Here is a 21,980-nt window from a genome sequence, read left to right as displayed (position 1 = left end):
CGCTGAGTTCTTCCAGCCTCCTGCTGGTCTACTCTGGATTCCAGCATCTGCAGTTTTCCTTCACCTCTCTGTCTCTGTCTGCCTCTCTCTCTGTCTGCCTCTCTCTCTGTCTGTCTGTCTCTCTCTGTCTGTCTGTCTGTCTGTCTCTCTCTGTCTGCCCCTCTCTCTGTCTGCCTCTCTCTCTCTGTCTCTCTCTCTCTCTGTCTCTCTCTTTCTTTCTGTGTCTCTGTCTGTCTCTCTGTCTCTCTGTGTCTCTCTCTGTGTCTCTGTCTCTCTCTCTCTTTCTGTGTCTCTGTCTCTCTGTCTGTCTGTCTCTCTCTCTCTGTGTTTCTGTCTCTCTCTCTGTCTCTCACTGTGTGTGTGTCTCTCTCTCTCTCTTTCTCTGTCTCTCTCTCTCTCTGAACTCTGTGTCTCTGTCTCTCTCTCTGTCTCTCTCTCTCTCTGTCTCTGTCTCTCTCTCTCTCTGAACTCTGAATCACATTTGCTGAGCTTGTGGTCTGGTAGGCGGAAGTGACACAGATCTTGCCAACTCTTGGAGCTCAGCTGGGGTGAGACTGTGATCTGCCCTCTTGTGCTGAGCTGCGTTTGTCAGCGTCTGGTTGTTCCTGGGTCTCTGACAGGCACGTGCCGAAGCCCTCTCCCATCCGCTGCTCGCTGTGAGGTGGTCCAGCCTTGGGGGGGGTCAGTCCCCAGAACAGTCCCTAACCATCTCTCACCGATGGAGCCACAGAGTCAGCCGGGGGTGTTTGTGGCTGTATCGCCCTGGAACTGAGAATGGGGGAGGGGGGCAGGGGATTCGAACCCTCTCCTTGGTTTTGATGTTTCTGAAACGATTCGACCAGGCCGAGCATGAGAGGTGTCTGTTTCCTGGGGCAGACAGGACCCAGTGATTGACTGTCAGACGGTCAGTGATTACATCCAAAAGGGGTGGGCTGTGTGGTGGAGGAGGGGTGGGGGTGTGTGGGGGTGAGAGGGTGTGTTCTAGAGAAGCCTTAACCCGACAGCAGTTGTGGTGTGACTCTCCAAACCACGGGTGGGGCTGGGCGGACCGACATCGAGATACCTCGGGGCAAAGGAGAGGGAACGCAGAAGGAGAACTGCTGCCCAGACGGTGGGTGTGGGGGCGATGCAGCATGGAAGGTGGGGTGGGAGCGCGCCCACCCATCGATGACCCGTCTCTGATGGAATTGGGAATGTCATTCCACAAAGAGTGGTTGGACAGGGAGTCCTGCCCTGGTCCACAGTCAGTGTGTTCTCTCTCCTCTGGGACCTTGAGTTGAGCGAGGTCCTGGGAAACGGTTGAGGCGAACGTATTGGCTGAACCGCTGGCGGTGTGGGAGGTACGCGTAGGGGGAAGGGGCTGGGCAGGCTCGGTGTGTGTCCCTCCGCAGTCAGAAGGACGGGGGAGGGTGATCTTGATGGAAGGGGCACAGTCGTGAAGCGGTTTGACAGAGTGGGTACCTCCCGGGATGTCTCCCCATTGAGGAAAGGCTGGAATGAGGTGGGAGCTGGGGAGCAGATGGAGGGTGCACACACTTAAAACAAACCTCCCGTTTAAGGCAGAGGGGAGGAGGGTTGGTTTCATTCTATTGGGCTTGGTGAAGGGCTTTTGCCCGAAACGTCGATCTCGCCGCTCCTCGGATGCTGCCTGACCTGCTGTGCTCTTCCAGCACCACTAATGGTTTCCAGTCTCGGCAGTCATCGTTTTCCCAGGGATCTCTCCTGCCCAGGGGGAGGGGTGGGCGCTGGACACCAGTTTGACCGATTCTCGAATGGCAAAGGGGGTGGGTGGTGGTGGAGGGACAGGAAAACCGGGCTTGGAGTGGAGGCTGGGGGTGGGTGGGTGGGGAGGGAAGCTGAACAGAGTCGAGATGAGAGTGGGGCTGGAAAAGCACAGGAGGTCAGGCAGCCTCCCAGGAGCGGGGAAAAACCGGGGCACAGGCCCTTCATCGGGAATGGAGGGGCTGAGTGGCCTACTCCTCGTTGTTAGCGCGTTCTTGGCTGAGCGATGGTAGAGGGGGAATTGCTGTCTCTGGCGGGTGAACGCTCAATGCTGACTGTGAAGTGTTGGGGGGGGGGCGAGGGAAGGGGAGAGGGTGGGGGGGGAAGTGCGTCGTCACCACGAACATCCGTTAGCCACACAGCTGTTAGCTCTCTTCGCTGTCCCCGGGGGGGGGCAAGGGGCTGCACAGACCACCGAAGGGACAGCCTGCTGCTGCTGCTGGTGCTGCGTCCCCAGACCCACCCTTAGTGTCGTTTGCCAAGGCCTGGGTGTCTGCACCAAGCTGGGGGGAGAGCGGGGGGAGAGATAGAGAGAGAGAGAGAGAGAGAGTGCGGCCTACCTCAGCAGAGTTCACAGCGAGGGCACTGTGGTTAGCCGCTGTCGCTGTCGGCCTGCCTCTCACCCTTGCAGATGGCGTCGTTGATTAGCGTTGCCGTGGGGCCCAGTCTGCAGTCAGAGCTCCTGCCTCCCTCCCCCACCCCCCCCCCGGGGGGGATGCCCCTCGGCCCTTGGCGACCCGGGAGGGGGGAGGTAAGGCAGCAGGTGTGCACGCGGGCAGCGGCAGGGTGACGACGGCATCGTGCCTTCCGGGAGTGGGCTTTTCCTGCTTTCCTAGAGATGGACAGCACGGAAACAGACCCTTCAGCCCAACCCCCTCCATGCTGTCCCGGAGATCCCAACCCAATCTAGTCCCACCTGCCATCAGTTGGCCTGGTGGGTTTTCCATGGGTACCCCCCACCCTCCTTTCCTCCAGCCGGTCCGGCGCTCTTGCCAGGCGGTAGAGAGTGCCGCCTGCTTCGGGAGCTGGTACTCCCGCAGCCCTGTTGCGATGGGTGCAGAGCGAACAGCCTCGGCGGGTGGGATATCACTGTCACTTCGAGTGATGCCTTACGGGCCGAGTGGCCAGCTGCGGTGATGGCTGAGGCTAGCGAATGAGAGAGAAAGAGAGGGGCCAAGCCGAGGCAAAGGTCACCTTCCTTCTGCGGCCACGGGCAGGCCGGCGCGATCTGCTTAAGCTGGGCGGGGTGGCATGGAGCGGCGGGCGAAGGGGTGAAAGGGTGGGTGGAAGGTTTACCCCCTCCATCACTTGGCGTCTGCAAGAGGGCGCGGGCGGGGATGGGAGAGGTGTTGGGAAGGCTGCAGTGGGGAAGCACGGGCTACATCGGGCTGGGGGAGGTGGGGATGGTGCCCACCTTGCGGCTGGGCACGGACAGACTCTGGCTCCCCCCCCGGCTGACACGCGGGATTGGGGTGAGCTTCCCGGCCTCTCCAAACCTCCTCCCGCTGCAGTGCACGGCTCTCCTTATCCTTATCCAGGGGGGCACCGTGGGGGGCACTGAGCAGTCCCGACCCCCCCTTCCCCCACCCTGAACTGAGTGGGTCAGGCCGGCCAGTGGGGAGCCCGGTGGACCATCTTTTACGCCGAAGAACAGCCGTCGCCGTGAGTTGTGTTGATGTTCCGGGATCCCCTGGGATGACTCGACTGGCAAGATGGCCGCCGTGCCCACCCACCCCTCCCCTCCCCCCCCGCTGGTAATGTTGGCTCAGGCTGGGGCTGTCTCGTGCGGTGTTAGAGAAGTCGCCAACCGCAGACTGGCTCAACAGTGCCCGTAGTCGGCAGCGTCTGAGTGGCGCGGCAGCCTTTTGAAGGTTAGCCGAGTGTTTGGAGGTGGGGAGAGAGGGAGGGGGCAGTGCGGTTTGAGGGCTGCATTGACCAACGCCCCCCCCACGCACGCTGACTTTCTCCTGCTCCCCTCACACTGTTCAGACGCGGTGTTGTCCCCCTCTCTCCCCGTGGTTTCTTCAAATGTACCTCACCTGGAGAGTTCAGGGTGTCTCGGTTCCTGCCTCTCACTGTTCCCGACCCGCCTTGCAGCCTATTGCAGAATGAAGCAAGGCCCACGTCGAGAGAAAAGGGCGCAATGATCGTGAGCGCAGGGAGGTGTGAGGAGGAATGGAGTCCGCCGGGACTGAATATGGGTGGCACAGTGGGTTAGCACTGCTGCCTCACAGCGCCAGAGACCCGGGTTCAGCTCCCGCCTCAGACTGTGTGGAGTTTGCACGTTCTCCCCGTGTCTGCGTGGGTTTCCTCCGGGTGCTCCGGTTTCCTCCCACAGTCCAAAGATGTGCGGGTCAGGTGAATTGGCCATGCTAAATTGCCCGTAGTGTTAGGTGAAGGGGTAAATGCAGGGGTATGGGTGGGTTGCGCTTCGGCGGGTCGGTGTGGACTTGTTGGGCCGAAGGGCCTGTTTCCACACTGTAAGTAATCTCATCTAATAACGCCTCTCTCCCTGTATGGGGTCTGACTTCAGCCACGTTAGCTTTCGTGTTAGCTGGGGCAGAGTTAGTGAGGTGCCAGCCTGCCTGGGTGGGTGGGTACAACTCCAACAGCACCCTCCAGGACAAAGCAGCTATCCTGACCTTCAATGTTGGGTCCCTCTGCCTCCCAAGGTGCACTGCAGCAACCCGCCAAGGCTCCTCCACCACCACCACCACCACTTCCTAAAGCCGTGACCACTTCCACCTCAAAGGGCATCGGATTCAGGCACGCCACCAGCTGCGAGTTCCCCCCTTCCAGCCACGTTAACCGTCCTGACCAGAGTGCGCGTGTACTGCCCGTTACTCCACTGTGGCCCGGTCAAAACCTTGGCACTCCCTCCCCACCACCCAACGGATTTGGGAAGGTAGCGCGCGGATGGTGGTGATTCCCCAAGGCAGCTGACCACCCTCCTCCTCCTCCTCAAGGGGCGGTCTGAGCGGGTAGGGCATGCTGCCCTCCCACACCCAGCCAGCCACGCTCAGTAAAGGCTGCCCTCTCTGAGCCAGGAGGTCACAGGGCGCCGTTCCTAACGCAGAGTGTCATGTTGTCAGAGGCACTGCCTCCCCGATCTCAAACGGAAGCCTTCTTAGATCGACGGGAGTGGCGTTCTTCAGAAGAGGAGGGGACACCTGTCTTGTGGCTCGATTCCTTATTCGACGGCATTGACAAACAAATAAACGTGTCTGTGTCTTACGCGTGTTTATGGCAGCTTGCTGTGCCCGTTCGGACTGCCAGCTTTCCTACTTGACAGCTGTGCCTTACATATCCAGCCCCTGGGAGAGCGCTGGCTTGTCGCACTGTCAGAGATGCTGCTCATCTCCCTGTGGGTCCCATCCCTGTCTCTGTGATATAATCCAGGCATGTCTTCCTTTCCTGCAGCAGGGACAGACCGAGGTGTGTGTGTGTGTGTGTGTGTGTGCGTGTGTGTGTGTGTGTGTGCGTGTGTGCGTGTGTGCGTGTGCGTGTGTCAGAGGACTGATGCCTGGATTATGTGTGAAGCTCCCCTGAGCACTCCCAGCACAGGGATAGATACAGAGTGAAGCACCCTAGACTTGGTTAAACAGAGAATACCACCCCACGGCACTGGGCTCACCCGAGGGCAGGGGAGAGACCGGGTAAAGTTCCTTCAGCACTGATCCGGAATGCATTAAGACACGAGATTTCGCGGGGTTTAGTGATTAAGAACGTAACTCGGCGGGAGATGGCAGTTTGTCGAGTGACTCCAGGCGCTGGTAAACAGACTGAGGAGCCTGTGCGTGGGTTCGGTTCAGGTTGGCGTGCAGACATTTCCGTGTGGGGGGGATTGGTATAATGTGGCGAGGTGGATCACTTCCTCTCTCAAACCCGACCAGCAGTTAACGGTCGCAAAAGCTGAGCGGGGAGTTTCCGCACGCCGCCGGGGCATTCTGCCAACACAACGGGGTGGCATGTCTCTCCAGTTGTCCCTCTGGTGTCGGTAACCGTTGGCTGCTGTCCTGTTTGGATAACTGCGTTCAGCAATCATCGTCTGAGAAAGTTGTGTGTGTGTGATAGTTGAGGTACCTAACCCTGTATGAGTAATACATTCCCTGCGAGCGGGGGTGAGTGGGGTGTGACAGTGACAGACTGGGTTTGGGGGGGACGGGGAGGGGTTACTGTGTCTGTGTCTGTGTGTGGGGGGGACCTCAGTGTGTGAGGAATGATGCCTGGTTTATGTACACACTGTGTGTATATGATAGAGTGCTGGCTGGTCTCTTTACTGCAGCAGGGACAGACTGAGGGGCTTTTGCATTGGTCCCCCCCACCAAACGTTTCCAAGTTGACACCTTTTTCTTGGCCGTGCAGACTGTGGGGGTCCTGACAGCTCTTCGGTGAGTTCTCCACAAAAGCGCCAAGCGATGAGCAGCTCTCCACTCTCTGTCGCTGGCTCAGGAGTCCCGTCTTCGGTCAGTTCACCCGTCAGCAGCGTTGGCTCGCACTTCCCGGTCATCACCTCGTCCCTGAGCTCACCGTCAACCCCGGCGCTGGGCTACCGGCCCGTGAACAGCTCGCAGGTGAGTGGGCACGGGTCACCCCCACCCCTACCACCCACCATCCTCCACCCCCAGCCCCACAACCCTCCACCCTGCCAACCACCACCCCCCCACCACCCCACCCTCCACCCTTCACCTCACCCCCACCCCCACCACCCTCCCCCCTGCCAACCACCACCCACCATCCTCCACCCCACCCACCCCACAACCCTCCACCCCATCCACCCCAGCCCCACCACCCTCCACCCTGCCAACCACCACCCCCCACCACCCCACCCTCCACCCTTCACCTCACCCCCACACCCCACCACCCTCCACCCTGCCAACCAACACCCACCACCCTCCACCCCACCTCCACCCTCACCCACCCCACCCCCACCCCACCACCCTCCACCCTGCCAACCAACACCCACCACCCTCCACCCCATCCACCCCACCCCACTCCACCTCACCCCACCCCCACCACCTACCATCCTTCACCCCCCACCCCACCCCACCCCCCACCACCACCCTCCACCCCATCCACCCCACCCTACCCCACCCCACCCACCTCCATCCCCCACCCACCACCATCCTCCATCCTCCACCCCACCCCACACCCACCATCCTCCACCCTCCACCCCACCCCCCACCACCCCTACCCCCATCCGTGGTGGAGAGCGCTCTGCCTCAGACACGCGTGTTCCTTCTCGTTGCCAGGTCCACTCCGCGGCCGGCCAGTCGGGGTTCCCCGCCGTCAGCAGTGCCGACGACGTCCACCCGGCGCTGGGCACCAACCAGGCTACATCCTACCCAGCCGGCTCCGCCCCTGCCACCCCCACCCTGCGGCTGAGGAACATCTGTGCCATTTGTGGGGACAGGTCTTCAGGTGACGCACGCCTGGCCTTGGTCAGATGGATCCATCAGGAGGAGGGGGTGATAGAGAGGCTGGGGGGGGGCCGCTCTGTCAGAAACACTGGGTCGTGGGGGGAGGGGGGAGCCCGCTCTGTCAGAAACACTCGGTCGTGGGGGGAGGAGCTCTGTCAGAAACACTGGACCGTGGGGGAAGGGGGGGAGCCCGCTCTGTCAGAAACACTGGATCGTGGGAGGAGGGGGGAGCCCGCTCTGTCAGAAACACTGGATGGTGGGGGGTGGTGGGAGCCCGCTCTGTCAGAAACACTGGATGGTGGGGGGAGGGGGGAGCCTGCTCTGTTGTAAACACTGGATGCTGGGGGGGAGGGGGGAGCCCGCTCTGTTGTAAACACTGGATCGTGGTGGGAGGGGGGAGCCCGCTCTGTCAGAAACACTGGATGGTGGGGGGAGGGGGGAGCCTGCTCTGTTGTAAACACTGGATGCTGGGGGGGAGGGGGGAGCCCGCTCTGTTGTAAACACTGGATCGTGGGGGGAGGGGGGAGCCCGCTCTGTCAGAAACACTGGATCGTGGGGGGAGGGGGGAGCCCTGCTCTGTCAGAAACACTGGGTCGTGGGGGGAGGGGAGGCCCCTGCTCTGTCAGAAACACTGGATCGTGGGGGGGAGGGGTGAGCCTGCTCTGTCAGAAACACTGGACCGTGGGGGGAGGGCCCCCCCCGCTCTGTCAGAAACACTGGATCGTGGGGGGAGGTGGAGTCCGCTCTGTCAGAAACACTGGATCGTGGGGGGTAGCCGGCTCTGTCAGAAACACTGGATCGTGGAGGGAGGGGTGAGCCCCGCTCTGTCAGAAACACTGGGTTGTGGGGGGAGGGGGGAGTCCGCTCTGTCAGAAACACTGGATCGTCGGGGGAGGGGTGAGCCCGCTCTGTCAGAAACACTGGGTCGTGCTGGGAGGGGGGTGCCCGCTCTGTCAGAAACACTGGCTCGTGGGAGGAGGGGGGGAGCCCGCTCTGTCAGAAACACTGGATCGTGGGGGGAGGGGGGAGCCCGCTCTGTTGTAAACACTGGATCGTGGGGGGAGGGGGAGCCCGCTCTGTCAGAAACACTGGATGGTGGGGGGAGGGGGAGTCCGCTCTGTCAGAAACACTGGATCGTGGGGGGAGGGGGGAGCTCGCTCTGTCAGAAACACTAGATCGTGGGGGGAGGGGGGAGCCCGCTCTGTTAGAAACACTGGATCGTTGGGGGAGGGGGGAGCCCACTCTGTCAGAAACACTGGATGGTGGGGGGTGGTGGGAGCCCGCTCTGTCAGAAACACTGGATGGTGGGGGGAGGGGGGAGCCCGCTCTGTTGTAAACACTGGATGCTGGGGGGGAGGGGGGAGCCCGCTCTGTTGTAAACACTGGATCGTGGGGGGAGGGGGAGTCCGCTCTGTCAGAAACACTGGATCGTGGGGGTGGGGGGGGAGCCCGCTCTGTCAGAAACACTGGATCATGGGGGGAGGGGGTCCCGCACTGTCAGAAACATTGGATCGTGGGGGGAAGGGGGAAGCCCGCTCTGTCAGAAACACTGGGTTGTGGGGGGAGCCCAATCTGTCAGAAACACTGGATCGTGGGAGGAGGGGGGGAGCCCGCTCTGTCAGAAACACTGGGTTGTGGGGGGAGGGGGGAGCCCAATCTGTCAGAAATACTGGATCGTGAGGGAGGGGGGATTCCGCTCTGTCAGAAACACTGGATCGTCGGGGCAGTGGGGGAGCCGGCTCTGTCAGAAACACTGGATCGTGGGGGAGCCCGCTCTGTCAGAAACACTGGATGGTGGGGGGAGGGGGCGAGCCCGCTCTGTCAGAAACACTGGATCGTGGGGGGAGGGGGAGTCCGCTCTGTCAGAAACACTGGATCGTGGGGGGAGGGGGGGAGCCCGCTCTGTTGTAAACACTGGATGGTGGGGGGAGGGGGCGAGCCCGCTCTGTCAGAAACACTGGATCGTGGGGGGAGGGGGAGTCCGCTCTGTCAGAAACACTGGATCGTGGGGGGAGGGGGGGAGCCCGCTCTGTCAGAAACACTGGGCCGTGGGGGGAGGGGGAGAGCCCGCTCTGTCAGCAACACAGATCGTTGGGGGAGGGGGGGAGCCCGCTCTGTCAGAAACACTGGATCGTGGGGGGAGGGGGGGAGCCCGCTCTGTCAGAAACACTGGATGGTGGGGGGAGGGGGGAGCCTGCTCTGTTGTAAACACTGGATGCTGGGGGGGAGGGGGAGCCCGCTCTGTTGTAAACACTGGATCGTTGGGGGAGGGGGGAGCCCGCTCTGTCAGAAACACTGGATCGTGGGGGGAGGGGGGAGCCCTGCTCTGTCAGAAACACTGGATCGTGGGGGGAGGGGGGGAGCCCGCTCTGTTGTAAACACTGGATCGTGGGGGGAGGGGGGAGCCCGCTCTGTCAGAAACACTGGATCGTGGGGGGAGGGGGGAGCCCGCTCTGTTGTAAACACTGGATCGTGGGGGGAGGGGGGAGCCCGCTCTGTCAGAAACACTGGATGGTGGGGGGAGGGGGAGTCCGCTCTGTCAGAAACACTGGGTCGTGGGGGGAGGGGGGGAGCCGGCTCTGTCAGAAACACTGGGTCGTGGGGGGAGGGGGGAGCCCGCTCTGTCAGAAACACTAGATCGCGGAGGGAGGGGGGAGCCCGCTCTGTCAGAAACACTGGATCGTGGGGGGACGGGGGAGCCCGCTCTGTCAGAAACACTGGATCGTGGGGGGAGGGGGGGAGCCCGCTCTGTCAGAAACACTGGATGGTGGTGGGTGGTGGGAGCCCGCTCTGTCAGAAACACTGGATCGTGGGGGGAAGGGGGGAGCCCGCTCTGTTGTAAACACTGGATCGTGGGGGGAGGAGAGAGCTCGCTCTGTCAGAAACACTGGATCGTCGGGGGAAGGGGGGAGCCCGCTTTGTCAGAAACACTGGGTCATGGGGGGAGGGGGGGGAGCCGGCTCTGTCAGAAACACTGGATGGTGGGGGGAGGGGGGAGCCCGCTCTGTTGTAAACACTGGATCGTGGGGGGAGGGGGGTGCCCGCTCTGTCAGAAACACTGGATCGTGGGGGAAGGGGGGAGCCCGCTCTGTTGTAAACACTGTAGCTGGGGAGAGCTCCACCGCTGGGAGTCCTGCCTGGCCCAATCCAAGATGGCTGTACCTGTTGAGGTTCAATCATCTCAGTCCGCGGGCATCCCTGCGGAAGTCTGTCAGGGTCCAACCGTGCCCGTATGCCAAAGACGGCACAATGTTCAGGACTCCTCGAGTACTGACACTGCCCACGTCCAAATGCACCAAGACTCAGGTCGTATCCTGGTTTGTGTCGATAAGTTTTCCGGAACATTTATGTCGTGCATGTGCCTGGCAGTGACCATCTCCAGCAGCGCAGGATCTAACCATCTCCCCAATGGTATTGTCTCTGCTGATTGTCCTTGGGCTGGATATTTATTACGAGCTGGAATGAGTCAGACTATGGGCAGCCCGGTGGCTCAGTGGTTAGCCCTGCTGCCTCACGGCGCCAGGGTCCCAGGTTCAATTCCAGCCTCGGGGTGACTGTCTGTGTGGAGTTTGCACGTTCTCCCCGTGTCTGCGTGGGTTTCCTCCGGGTGCTGTACAAGTGTGTAGGTTAGGGTGGATCGGCCGTGCTAAATTACCCCATAGTCTGCAGGAATGTGCAGGTTAAGACTATAAGACATTGGAGGAGAAAGTGAGGTCTGCAGATGCCGGAGATCAGAGCTGAAAATGTTCAGCTGGAAAAGCGCAGCAGGTCAGGCAGCATCCAAGGAGCAGGAGAATCGATGTTTCGGGCATGAGCCCTTCTTCAGGAATGGTGGCAGTGGTGGGATAAGACATTGGAGCAAAAGTTAGGCTATTCAGCCCATTGAGACCATGAGACATAGGAGTGGAAGTAAGGCCTTTCGGCCCATTGAGTCTGCTCTGCCCTTCAATCATGGCTGGTAAGTTTGTCAACCCCATTCTCCCACCTTCTCCCAGTGACCCTTGATCTCCTTGACAGTCAAGAACCTATCGAACTCAGTCTTATATATACTCAGTGACCTGGCTTGGACAGTTTTCTATGGCAGTGAATTCCACAGATTCCCCACTCCCTGCCTGATGAAGTCTCTCCTTATCTCCAGTCGAACAGGTCTTCCTTTTACTCAGGTCCTAGTCTCTCTGACCAATGGAAACATCTTCCCAACATCCACTCTGTCCAGACCATTCAGTATTCTGTATGTTTCAATGAGATTATCTTTTTAAACTCCACTGAACACACTCCGGGCCCAGTCCGCCCTTCCTGAGATATTGGGCCCAAAACTGCACACAACACATCACATGTGGTCTGACCAGGGCCCTCTCCAACCTCTGAAGTACATCTCTGTTTTATATATTGTAAGAAACAGAGCAGCTAATTCCTGAAGAAGGGCTTCTGCCCGAAACGTTGAATTTCCTGTACTTTGCATGTTGCCTGACCTGCTGCGCTTTTCCAGCAACACATTTTCAGCTCTGTTTTATACTCAAGTTCTCTCAAAATAAATGCCATCATTGATTTTGCCTTCCTAACGACTGACTCAACCTGCAAGTTTACCTTGAGAGGATCCTGGACTCAAACTCCCAAGTCCCTTTGTACCTCAGACTTCTGACTGTTCTCCCCATGCCCGTATTCTTCCTACCAAAGTGCACGAGCTCACACTTTCCCACGACCCGACCCCTTCTGCGACTTCTTTGCCCACTATCCTAACTGTCTGAGTCCCTCTGCTCGAAGAGTGCGGTGCTGGAAAAGCAGGCGGTGTGTCTGAGGGACCAGGAGAATTGACGTTGAGGACACAAGCCCTTCAATCAGGGACCCTGCCTCCTCGGATGCTGCCTGACCGGCTGCGCTTTTCCAGCCCCACACTCTTTGACTCCGATCTCCAGCGTCTGCAGTCCTCACTCACTCCGAGTCCTTCTGCAGCCTCCCCGCCCCCTCAATGCGACCTGCCCCTCTTTGTTTCATCTGCACACTTCGCCAGAATACCATCAGTTCCTTCACCTAGACTGTGAACATATAAAGTGAAAAGCTGTCTGGGTTAGCCCTGGGACGTGCACGGTTACAGGGAGTGGGGTGGAATACTCCCCACTTGCCCAGTTGGCAACCACGTTCAAGAAACCTGACCCTATCCAGGGTAACGCAGCCTTCTCACACCACATCCAGCATGTTTGATGTTCCCTCCCTTTGTCACTGCTGTGGAGTACGTCCCGCAGTAACTCTCCCAGGCTGCTTCAGCCAATACCTCACCATCGACAAGGAGAAGGGTCGCAGATGGGTGCGAACACCGTCTGAAAGTTCCCCTCCAAGCCACACATCCCCTCACTGCCACTCGATCAGAATCCTGGGACTCTCTTCCTAACGTCACCCAGGCCATCCCTGCGCCCCCAAGAGCTGGATTGGTTGGAGAGGCCAGCTGTCGTTTCATCGAGTCCCAACAGAGTGGAAGCAGGCCATTCGGCCCATCAAGTCCACCACCACCGACCAGCATCCTACCCAGACCCACCCCACCCCATCCCAGCATTCCCCATGGCTAACCCACCTGGCCCACACACTGTGGCCAATCCAACCTGACCTTGCACACCTTTGGACTGTGTGTGTGGTTGGGGGGGAGGGCGGAACGGGAGCACCCAGAGGAAACGCATACAGACACAGGGAGAATGTGCAAACTCCCCACACACAGGCAGCCCGAGGCTGGGATCGAACCTGGGACCCTGGCGCCGTGAGGCAGCAGTGCTAACCACTGCGCCGTCGTGCTGTTTTATCACAAGAGGGAGTGAGGTACTGATGCAGTGGGACGATTCTGCAGTCGCGCGGAGTTCTCCTCGGCAACTTGGGACGGGCTGTAAGTACCGAGCAAGCCCCCAGATCTCCCGCGAGCAAAATGGTGGCAGAGTGTCACCGTCGGCTACGAGGGCTTACCCATCTGGCAGGCCACCTGCGCCCGGTGTGTCACTGGTTTCCTGCTGTTGTCAGGGTGAGGCGACTGAATCCTGACCTGCTCCCCCCACTGTCGCCAGGCAGGGGGTGGGGACCAATGCACAGGAGGGAGCTCAGAGGATGCTTGCAACTCATAGAAAGGGCGAGTGATCTTCCTGGAGCAGGCAGCAGGCTGACTGGGGGAGAGGGAAGGGGGAGGTGGCAGATGGTTGAAACCCTTCATCCCGAGGGGGATGGAGCTGAGGAGAAAGCTCCTCAGTGGGCCTTGGGGCTCTGCCTTTCACTGTAATCGAGGGCTGGCACAGACAGATTGGCGATCGATGAGGCTATGGGAGACAGGCAGGGGGGGAGGAGAGGGTAGGCCACACTGTGACCAGCCCACCATCGGATTAAATAGCGGAGTGGGCCCAAAACTACTCCTATGTCCCGAGGAATTGTTATAAAACCATGAGAGCGGAGCAGGGAGTCCACGATTCCTGTGACTCGATGGGGTCAGTCAGCGCTCAGACGTGAAGGGGTTTGAACCAGCTGAAACATCTGGCGGAGCTCATTCAGTAGGTGAACACAACCCCGGGAGTTCGGTGGTCTTGCCAACATCAGGCCGTTACTGAGGGATAAGGGAGCGCGCTTCAGGGTTTAAGGGCCTTATCGATGCTCCTTCCGCCCGGCGGCCATGGGAGATGCTAACGGCGTGTTGTCCCTCAGGCAAACACTACGGCGTGCACAGCTGCGAGGGTTGTAAAGGCTTCTTCAAGCGCACGGTGAGGAAGGACCTCTCCTACACCTGCCGAGACAGCAAGGACTGCACGATCGACAAACGGCAACGCAACCGCTGCCAGTACTGCCGCTACCAGAGGTGTCTGGCCACCGGCATGAAGCGGGAAGGTAGGCACACCGCTACCCGTCCCCCACACACCTGACCCATCCCAGACTGGGAAGGCAGTGCCCACCTGTCCCACCCCAGACTGGGAAGGCAGTGCCCACCTGTCCCATCCCAGACTGGGAAGGCAGTGCCCACCTGTCCCACTCCCCCAGACTGGGAAGGCAGTGCCCACCTGTCCCACCCCCTCAGACTGGGAAGGCAGTGCCCACCTGTCCCACCCCAGACTGGGAAGGCAGTGCCCACCTGCCCCACCCCAGACTGGGAAGGCAGTGCCCACCTGTCCCACCCCACCCCAGACTGGGAAGGCAGTGCCCACCTGTCCCACCCCAGACTGGGAAGGCAGTGCCCACCTGTCCCACCCCCTACCCCCCCCCCCACCCGTTCCACTTCCCTCCCCTCACAGCCACACCGTCCCAGTACACGAGTTTAACCCTGCGTGGGCAGTGACATATAACATTCCAGTGTAGTCCAGGCCCTTCGCCCCTCGATGTCCCACTGACCTGTGGACCCAATCTGAAGCCCATCTAACCTGCCCCTTCCATTCTCATCCACGTGTTTATCCAATAACCATTTAAATGCCCTCAAAATTGGCAAGTCTATGACTGTTCCACGCCCCACCTACTCTCTGTGTAAAGAAATTATCTCTGACATCTGTCCTACATCTATCGCCTCACAATTTAAAGCTATGTCCCCTCATGCTAGCCATCACCATCCAAGGAAAAAGGCTTCCCCTGTCCACCCTATCTAACCCTCAGATTATCTTATACGTCTCTATTAAGTCATCTCTCAACCTTCTTCTCTCGAACGGAAACAGCCTCAAGTCCCTCAGCCTTTCCTCGTAAGACCTTCCCTCCATACCAGGCAACATCCTAGTGAATCTCCTCTGCACTCTTTCCAAAGCTTCCACATCCTTCCTATAACGCGGTGACCAGATCTGTACGTAACACTCCAAGTGCGGCCCTACCAGAGTTTTGTACAGCTGCAGTGTGACCTCGTGGTTCCAAAACTCAATCCCTCTCCCAGTGAAAGCTAACACACCGTATGCCTCCTTAACCCTATCAACCTGGGAGGCAACTTTCAGGGATCTATGTGCATGGACACAGAGATCTCTCTGCTCATCTGCATGACCAGGGATCTTCCCGTTGGCCCAGTAATCTTTATTCCTGCTGACCTCTATTCCCGATGGTCTCACATCGCAGCTGCCTCTCCCCCTCTCCCTCTCTCTCACCCCCCCCAACCCCGGGTAACTCAAAAGACTTGCTGCCATCTTCCTTCCCGCCCCAGTTCGCCCCTTCCCTGCTCAGCCTCACATTCTCTCGGCCCTTCCTCTCTGTCTTCCTGACCCCCCACTCACTCTGCTCTCTGTCTCTACCCACCCCTCTCCTCCCCCAAACTCTTTGTGACTTACTCCCCATCTCTCCCGACCCCCAACTGATGTCCCACTTCCTGCCAGCTGGCTGTGCCCTCCCTGTCTCGCTCTCTCTCTCTCTCTCTCTCCTGCCCGGCTGTCTCCTCCATCCCCACCCTGTTTCCACCGCCCCCCCCCCCCACTTTGCTCCAGCCTGCAGCACATCGCCCCTGACTGTCTCGCTGTGGGTCAGCCGATTTCGATTAGCTGTGCTCCTTTCCCCAGCTGTCCAGGAGGAGAGGCAGAGGAGCAGAGAGAGGGGCGAAGAGGTGGAGCCCACCAGCGGGCCCAACGACGAGATGCTGGTGGAGAAAATCCTGGAGGCCGAGGTGGCGGGGGAGCAGAAACTGGAGCTGCAGGCCGACGGGGAGGGAAGCGAAACGGTGTCGGTGAGTGCCACCTGGAAGGGGCGGGGGGGGGGGCGGTGGGATGTGGGGGCAGGGCTGCCTTTGTACCTGGGGCCTGCCCTTCAGGTCTACAATCCCATTCACTTCCACCCTCCAAACACCAGCTCTGCACGCAAGCGCACAGGCAGATCCACTCACCCCCCCCCCACCCCTCTCCACACTCCCCACCCATTCCCCCCCACACCCACCCACCCTCACCCGCCCCCACACCCACCCTGCCACCCCCCCAAACCCCCACACCAAACCCCCCCACCCGCCCCCAACACCCCCCCACACCCACCCCCACACGCCCACCCCCCCTCCACCCACCCCCAGCTCCCCCACCCCCCACCCACACCCACCCACCCTCACCCGCCCCCACACCCACCCTGCCACCCACCCAAACCCCCACACCAAACCCACCCACCCGCCCTCAACACCCCCCCCACACCCACCCACCCCCAACCCCCCCACACCCACCCCCAGCTCCCCCACCCCCCACCCACACCCACCCACCCTCACCCGCCCCCACACCCACCCTGCCACCCCCCCAAACCCCCACACCAAACCCCACCCACCCGCCCCCAACACCCCCCCACACCCACCCCCACACGCCCACTCCCCCTCCACCCACCCCCAGCCCCCCCACCCCCCACCCACACCCACCCACCCTCACCCGCCCCTACACCCACCCTGCCACCCACCCAAACCCCCACACCAAACCCCACCCAACCGCCCTCAACACCCCCCCACACCCACCCACCCCCAAACCCTCCCACACCCACCCCCACACGCCCACACCCCAGCCCCCCCCACCCCCCCACCCCCACCCACCCTCAGTAGCCCCCAACTGAGGTTTGGTTTTTAGGAGTTATGAGAGCATTTGACAGATGATGCAGAGAATCCCCCTGGATGCAGACGTCTAACAAGGAAGGAAGAATGTTTCCCCCTGCTGTAGTTTGCGTCCACCAAGCAGGTGTGAGGTGTTTGAATACGTGTGTTAGTATGAACTCACTGTTGTAATGTATGAAACCCAACAAACGGTTTTGACACAGAGAGCCCATTTCTGGTTGTTAATTGAGGGCTAACTATTGGCCAGGATTAACTGTCGTGTGTGAGTTTGTGTGTGTATCTGTGCGTGAGTGTGTATTTGTGTGTGTGTGTGTATCTGTGCATGCGTGTGTGGATGGGTGCGAGTGTGTCTGTGAAAGAGAAACAAACCAATAGAAATGGAGGCAGCTAAATGGATAGAGAGAAGCGAGGGCTGAATGCTATGATCTGTTGGAATTTGGGTGGTGACTGGTCTCCCCGGGAATGTGTGCGAGTACCCTCTCGTTTTCCAGTAATGTCAGTTTGACAACAAGCCAGAGGCATGGACAGATTACTGGAATGGGTAAGAAGATGGCAGATATGGTTTGATGTATCTTTGTGCTTGTGCTGAGACATTGTTGGGACCAGACCCTGTAATATTTTGTACAGTTTGATTGCCTCATCTATTGAATTGAATTGAGTTGAGTTGAATTTATTGTCACGTGTACCGAGGCACAGTGAAAAGCTTTGTCTTGCGAGCAATACAGGCCGATCGCAGAGTTCAGTAGCACAGACAGTAAATAAAAGGTAAACTAAGAAGTGATGTAGACTCGCCTGAGAGGGTGAGGCCTGTTTGAGCCTGAGAGGGTGAGACCTGTTTGAGCCTGAGAGGGTGAGGCCTGTTTGAGCCTGAGAGGGTGAGGCCTGTTTGGGCCTGAGAGGGTGAGACCTGTTTGGGTCTGAGAGGGTGAGGTTTGTTTGGATCTGAGAGGGTGAGGCCTGTTTGAGCCTGAGAGGGTGAGACCTGTTTGGGCCTGAGAGGGTGAGGCCTGTTTGAGCCTGAGAGGGTGAGGCCTGTTTGGACCTGAGACGGTGAGGCGTGTTTGGGCCTGATAAGGTGAGGCCTGTTTGGACCTGAGACGGTGAGGCGTGTTTGAGCCTGAGAGGGTGAGGCCTGTTTGGGCCTGAGAGGGTGAGGCCTGTTTGGACCTGAGAGGGTGAGGCCTGCTTGGGCCTGAGAGGATGAGGCCTGTTTGGGCCTGAGAGGGTGAGGCCTGTTTGGGCCTGAGAGGGTGAGGCCTGTTTGGACCTGAGATGGTGAGGCCTGTTTGGGCAGATTGCTGGGATGAGAGGGCTGTTCCCTCATGGGAGAGAATTGACACGAAGTTAGAAGAACGAGAGCAGACCCTCTCACTGAAACATGGACAATGCTGAAGGTGGATATGACAGGCTGGTGGTCCCTGGCTGGAGTATCTCCAAAAGGACATTAGAACAGGCCGCTAAATGAGACGGATGTAAGGGACATGGAGATGTGACTCCTAAAGGTGGGTCTGTAAATGAGTTCTGGATTTGGGGGAATTAAGAGTCTGATCGGAGGTGTTGGTAAATTTACTTTCAGGCAGATTGGCAGCTGTCTTCAAGGTTCTTAGCAACTTATTGTGAGTGGACGAAGGAACGTTCATCTCGTGTCCCTGTGACATTGACAGGCCTCGAGTTAATTGTCCAGGCAGACTGGTGTGAGCTAGACAGGACCATCGACACACATCAGGAACATACAAGTGACCTGGGAGTATTTTCATTCCTTCACGGGATTTGACATTGGTGTAGAGGTGGGCATTTATTGTCAATCCCGATTGCCCTGGAGCGGGAGTGATAAGTGGGTACCCTGAACCTGCTGCAGTCTGTGTGGTGTCGGTATGGAACAAGTTCCAGAATGTTGGCCCAGCGACTGTGAGGACAGTGTGTTCAGCGAGGACTCATGGCTCTGTGCACTAATGATGCAGTGGGATCTCTCACGTGCTCTCTCTCTCGTTCTCTCCTGCTCTCTCTCTCTCTCTCTCTCGCTCTGTCTCTGTCAGTCTCTCTCTTTCTCTCTCTCCCTCTAACCCCCTCTCTCTCTCTCTCTCTTTCTCTCACTCTCTTTTGCTCTCTCTCTCTCCCCCTCTCTCTCTCCCCCTCTCTCTCTCCCTCTCTGTCACTCTCTCTCTTTCTCTCTCTCCCCCTCCCCCCCTCCTTCTCTACTTCACCCCTTTCCCCCCGCGCTCCTCCCTGTTCCTCCCCCTCCCTCCTTCCCCCATACTCCCTCCCTACCCCCTGCTCCTGTTGACTTGTGTCCGATCCCGTTACCATTCTGCCCCTAACCTGCGTCTCCCTGCCATCAGATGGATGCGATTTGTCGAGTACTCGCTGACCCCGAACCTCAGGCCACAGCCGTTCGCCGGGTGACAACCTCCAAGGAAGTAACTGCCTTTCTCTCCCGGCTTGGTTCGAGGTTGTGCTAACTGTGGGCCAAGGTAGCGCTGGTGCCCGAGGGAGACGCTTTGTGCTTCCATCCTCAGTGTTACGTTGCCAGAAAGGTCGGTGCAGCCCCACTAGTCAGCCCACCTTCAGACCACCACCCATGGGCGGCTGCTCATTGTGAGGACTCCCCCCCTCTCTCCCTACAGCAAGTCACTCCATCTCCGCACACCTTTCCACTCCCTCCCTCCCAGCTTTTTTCTCCTCTTCCCTAACACCCATCTCTCCCCCTCTCAGACCAACCCGTCCATGCCGACCAGATATCCTAACATAATCCAGCCCCCTTTGCCAGTATTTGGACCATATCCCTCTAAACCCTTTCTATTCACGTCCCCATCCAGGTGCCCTGTCAATGTTGTCGTTGTACCAGCCTCCACCATGTCCTCTGGCAGCTAGTTCCACACACGCACCACCCTCTGTGTGAACCACCTTGTCTTTCTCCCTCTCTCTCTATCTATTCTTCCTCTCTTTGTATTTCTTCTTCCTCTCTATCTCTCCTTTCTTCCTCTCTCTATCTCTCCCCGTCCCTCCCACCTTCTTCCCTCTCTCTCCCCTTCCCTTTCACCCCCCTCCCTTTCACCCCCCTCCCTTTTCCCCATCCCTTTTCCCCCTCTCCCTTCCCCCCTCCCTTCCCCCCTCCCCCCTCTCCCTCCCCCCTCTCCCTAACCCCCCCACACTTCTCCCCAATCCCCCACACCCACAGTACAGTGTGTTAAATGTTTGTTCACTTATGTCAGCTGCCTGTGTCCTCTGCAGACACTCTAATGCTTCTCTGTGGTGTGACTCCTTCTAAAACTGGCGCGTGAGAGTCATCTCTCTCTGTGGACCTGTCAGCCTGGAGCTGCAATAGTCGTAGCCCCCTGCCCACCCCTTTCCCCAGCTCGCGGAGTCTGCTTTCAGTCCCTCCCTCCCTTTCACCTTTTCCACTTTCAAGTCCCTTTGAAATTTTCTGTGTCTCCTACAGTAAAGATACACACGAAATATCTGCCATTTCCTTATTTTCCGTTATCAGTTCCAAAACCCAAACGAGTCAGCACGAGTATGAGTTTGGAATATTTCCCGGAGCAAAGAGTGGAAAGATTTGCCTGTGTTTTTTGTTGACCAGCTAGCTTTCTCTCGAGCTCTACGCTATTTATTTTTGTCATTCTTTGCTGGTTCTTAAAATTTGTCCAATTTTTTGATCTGCCATAAAACCTGGCAGAATTGTGCAGTGCATCTTTCAATTTGATAATTTCCTGAACTTCCTTACTTAGCTACAGCATCCTGCTCAGTCTTTCCTACTCCCTGGGGATACATCTTTGCTCAGAATTAGTATGGATTCCCTTCGAAGCCCGTCGCTGTATCTCTGCTACCAGTGAGTTTATTTGCAATTTACCTCCACAATCTCTGCCTTCATGCCCTTACAGCTGCCCTGTGCGGTTTAATGCACCAGTCTCAGACCCACATTTCTCCCCTTCAGTCTGAACGCAAGAGTCTGTGAAGTTATGATTTTTGAAAGCTCTTTAACATCGATATTTCATTGCTCGTTACCAGATCTGGGGATACTCTCCTCCCTTGTTTGTTTCTCATTAATGTAGTGCTGAAAAAGATTGTCTCGAATACAATCCCTGAACTCGTTTTCCAGATGACCCTTGGCCTATCTGATTTGTAGAAATTGCATGCAGATTAAAGCCAGCTACTGTGATTGCGGCAAGTCCTTGCATATCGCACTTATATCTTTCCCTGCATGCCCTCCTGCGTGGTAACTGCTCTTAAAGGAGAGAGGTCTATGAACCTTTCCCACAAGTAAACTCTGACCTTTCCTATTGCTCGTTTCCAGCTAGTTCTGGTGTAAACTGCTTGTTTTGAGCCGAAGAATACCCACGATATCGTTAATGTACAGAGCAACCCGCCACCTTTACCAAACTTCCTGTCTTTTCAAAATGCCCTGCAGTATTCAGGGTTAGTCAAGTTGCAGCCAGGCCTTGGAAATGACTGTTTCGATAGTGGATGTTTATATCTGCCTGTGCTAACAATTCATCCGTTATTTCTTCTATGAATACTCTGCTACAGAGCTGCTCCTCTGTCCTTTTGCAATCATTGGCCTTATCTACTCATGCACTCATTAGCTTTGAGCTCTCTCTATCCCTTTGCCTCCTGCCACACTCTGATTATCATTCACCAGCCTACTATCCTGCCCTATTCATTCATTGCTTTATACATTGGACACTGTTCCCTGTAGTTCTGTGTTTGACTGCAGGGACACGTGACAAACAAATCTGAACCGAAATTAGATTAGCTACCCTTCAGTATGGAAACAGGCCCAACAAGTCCGCACTGACCCTCTGAAGAGTAACCCCACCCAGACCCATTCCCCTACCCTACATTTACCCCTGACTAACACACCTAACACTAACGTGGAGTTTGCACATTCTCCCCGTGTCTGCGTGGGTTTCCTCTGGGTGCTCCGGTTTCCTCCCACAGTCCAAAGATGTGCAGGTCAGGGTGGATTGGCCGTGAGAAATTGTCCATAGTGTTAGGTACATTAATCAGAGGGAAATGGGACAGAGGGTGGGTTACTCTTCGGAGGGTCGGTGTGGACTTGTTGGGCTGAAGGGCCTGTTTCCACGCTGTAGGGAATCTAATCGATGGGCAATTTAGCATGACCAGTTCACCTGACCTGCAGATCTTTGGATTGTGGGAGGAAATCCGCACAGACACAAGAAGAGTGTGCAATGTAAGATCACCTCCTCTCTCCACTCGTTAGTATGAAGCCCTCTCTGTCACCCTAGTGAGAAGGATTTGCGAGCAGTGCTTCTGGAATGGTT

General features: G+C 58.0%; 1 protein-coding gene across 4 annotated transcripts in view; it reads left to right on the top strand.

Moving 5' to 3' along the window:
* Positions 1-614: 614 nt before the first annotated feature.
* LOC132832947 (retinoic acid receptor RXR-alpha-B-like) overlaps positions 615-21,980 on the top strand; it is a 39,515-nt gene continuing 18,149 nt past the window's right edge. For 2 of the 4 annotated variants that reach the window (XM_060851194.1, XM_060851191.1), the window contains exons 1-5: positions 615-904; positions 6,148-6,356; positions 7,035-7,203; positions 13,875-14,054; positions 15,686-15,849. In XM_060851194.1, coding sequence (XP_060707177.1) covers positions 6,201-6,356; positions 7,035-7,203; positions 13,875-14,054; positions 15,686-15,849 — 669 coding nt within the window. In that variant the 5' untranslated portion in view covers positions 615-904; positions 6,148-6,200. Of the gene's footprint in view, positions 905-1,085; positions 1,112-5,819; positions 5,862-6,147; positions 6,357-7,034; positions 7,204-13,874; positions 14,055-15,685; positions 15,850-21,980 lie in introns of those variants that run through there. The other 2 variants (XM_060851193.1, XM_060851192.1) reach the window with 2 other exon arrangements.

The sequence above is a fragment of the Hemiscyllium ocellatum genome, chromosome 35 (assembly GCF_020745735.1).
Source record: "Hemiscyllium ocellatum isolate sHemOce1 chromosome 35, sHemOce1.pat.X.cur, whole genome shotgun sequence".
Lineage (NCBI taxonomy): Eukaryota > Metazoa > Chordata > Chondrichthyes > Orectolobiformes > Hemiscylliidae > Hemiscyllium > Hemiscyllium ocellatum.
This window is presented reverse-complemented; position numbering and strand designations above follow the sequence as displayed.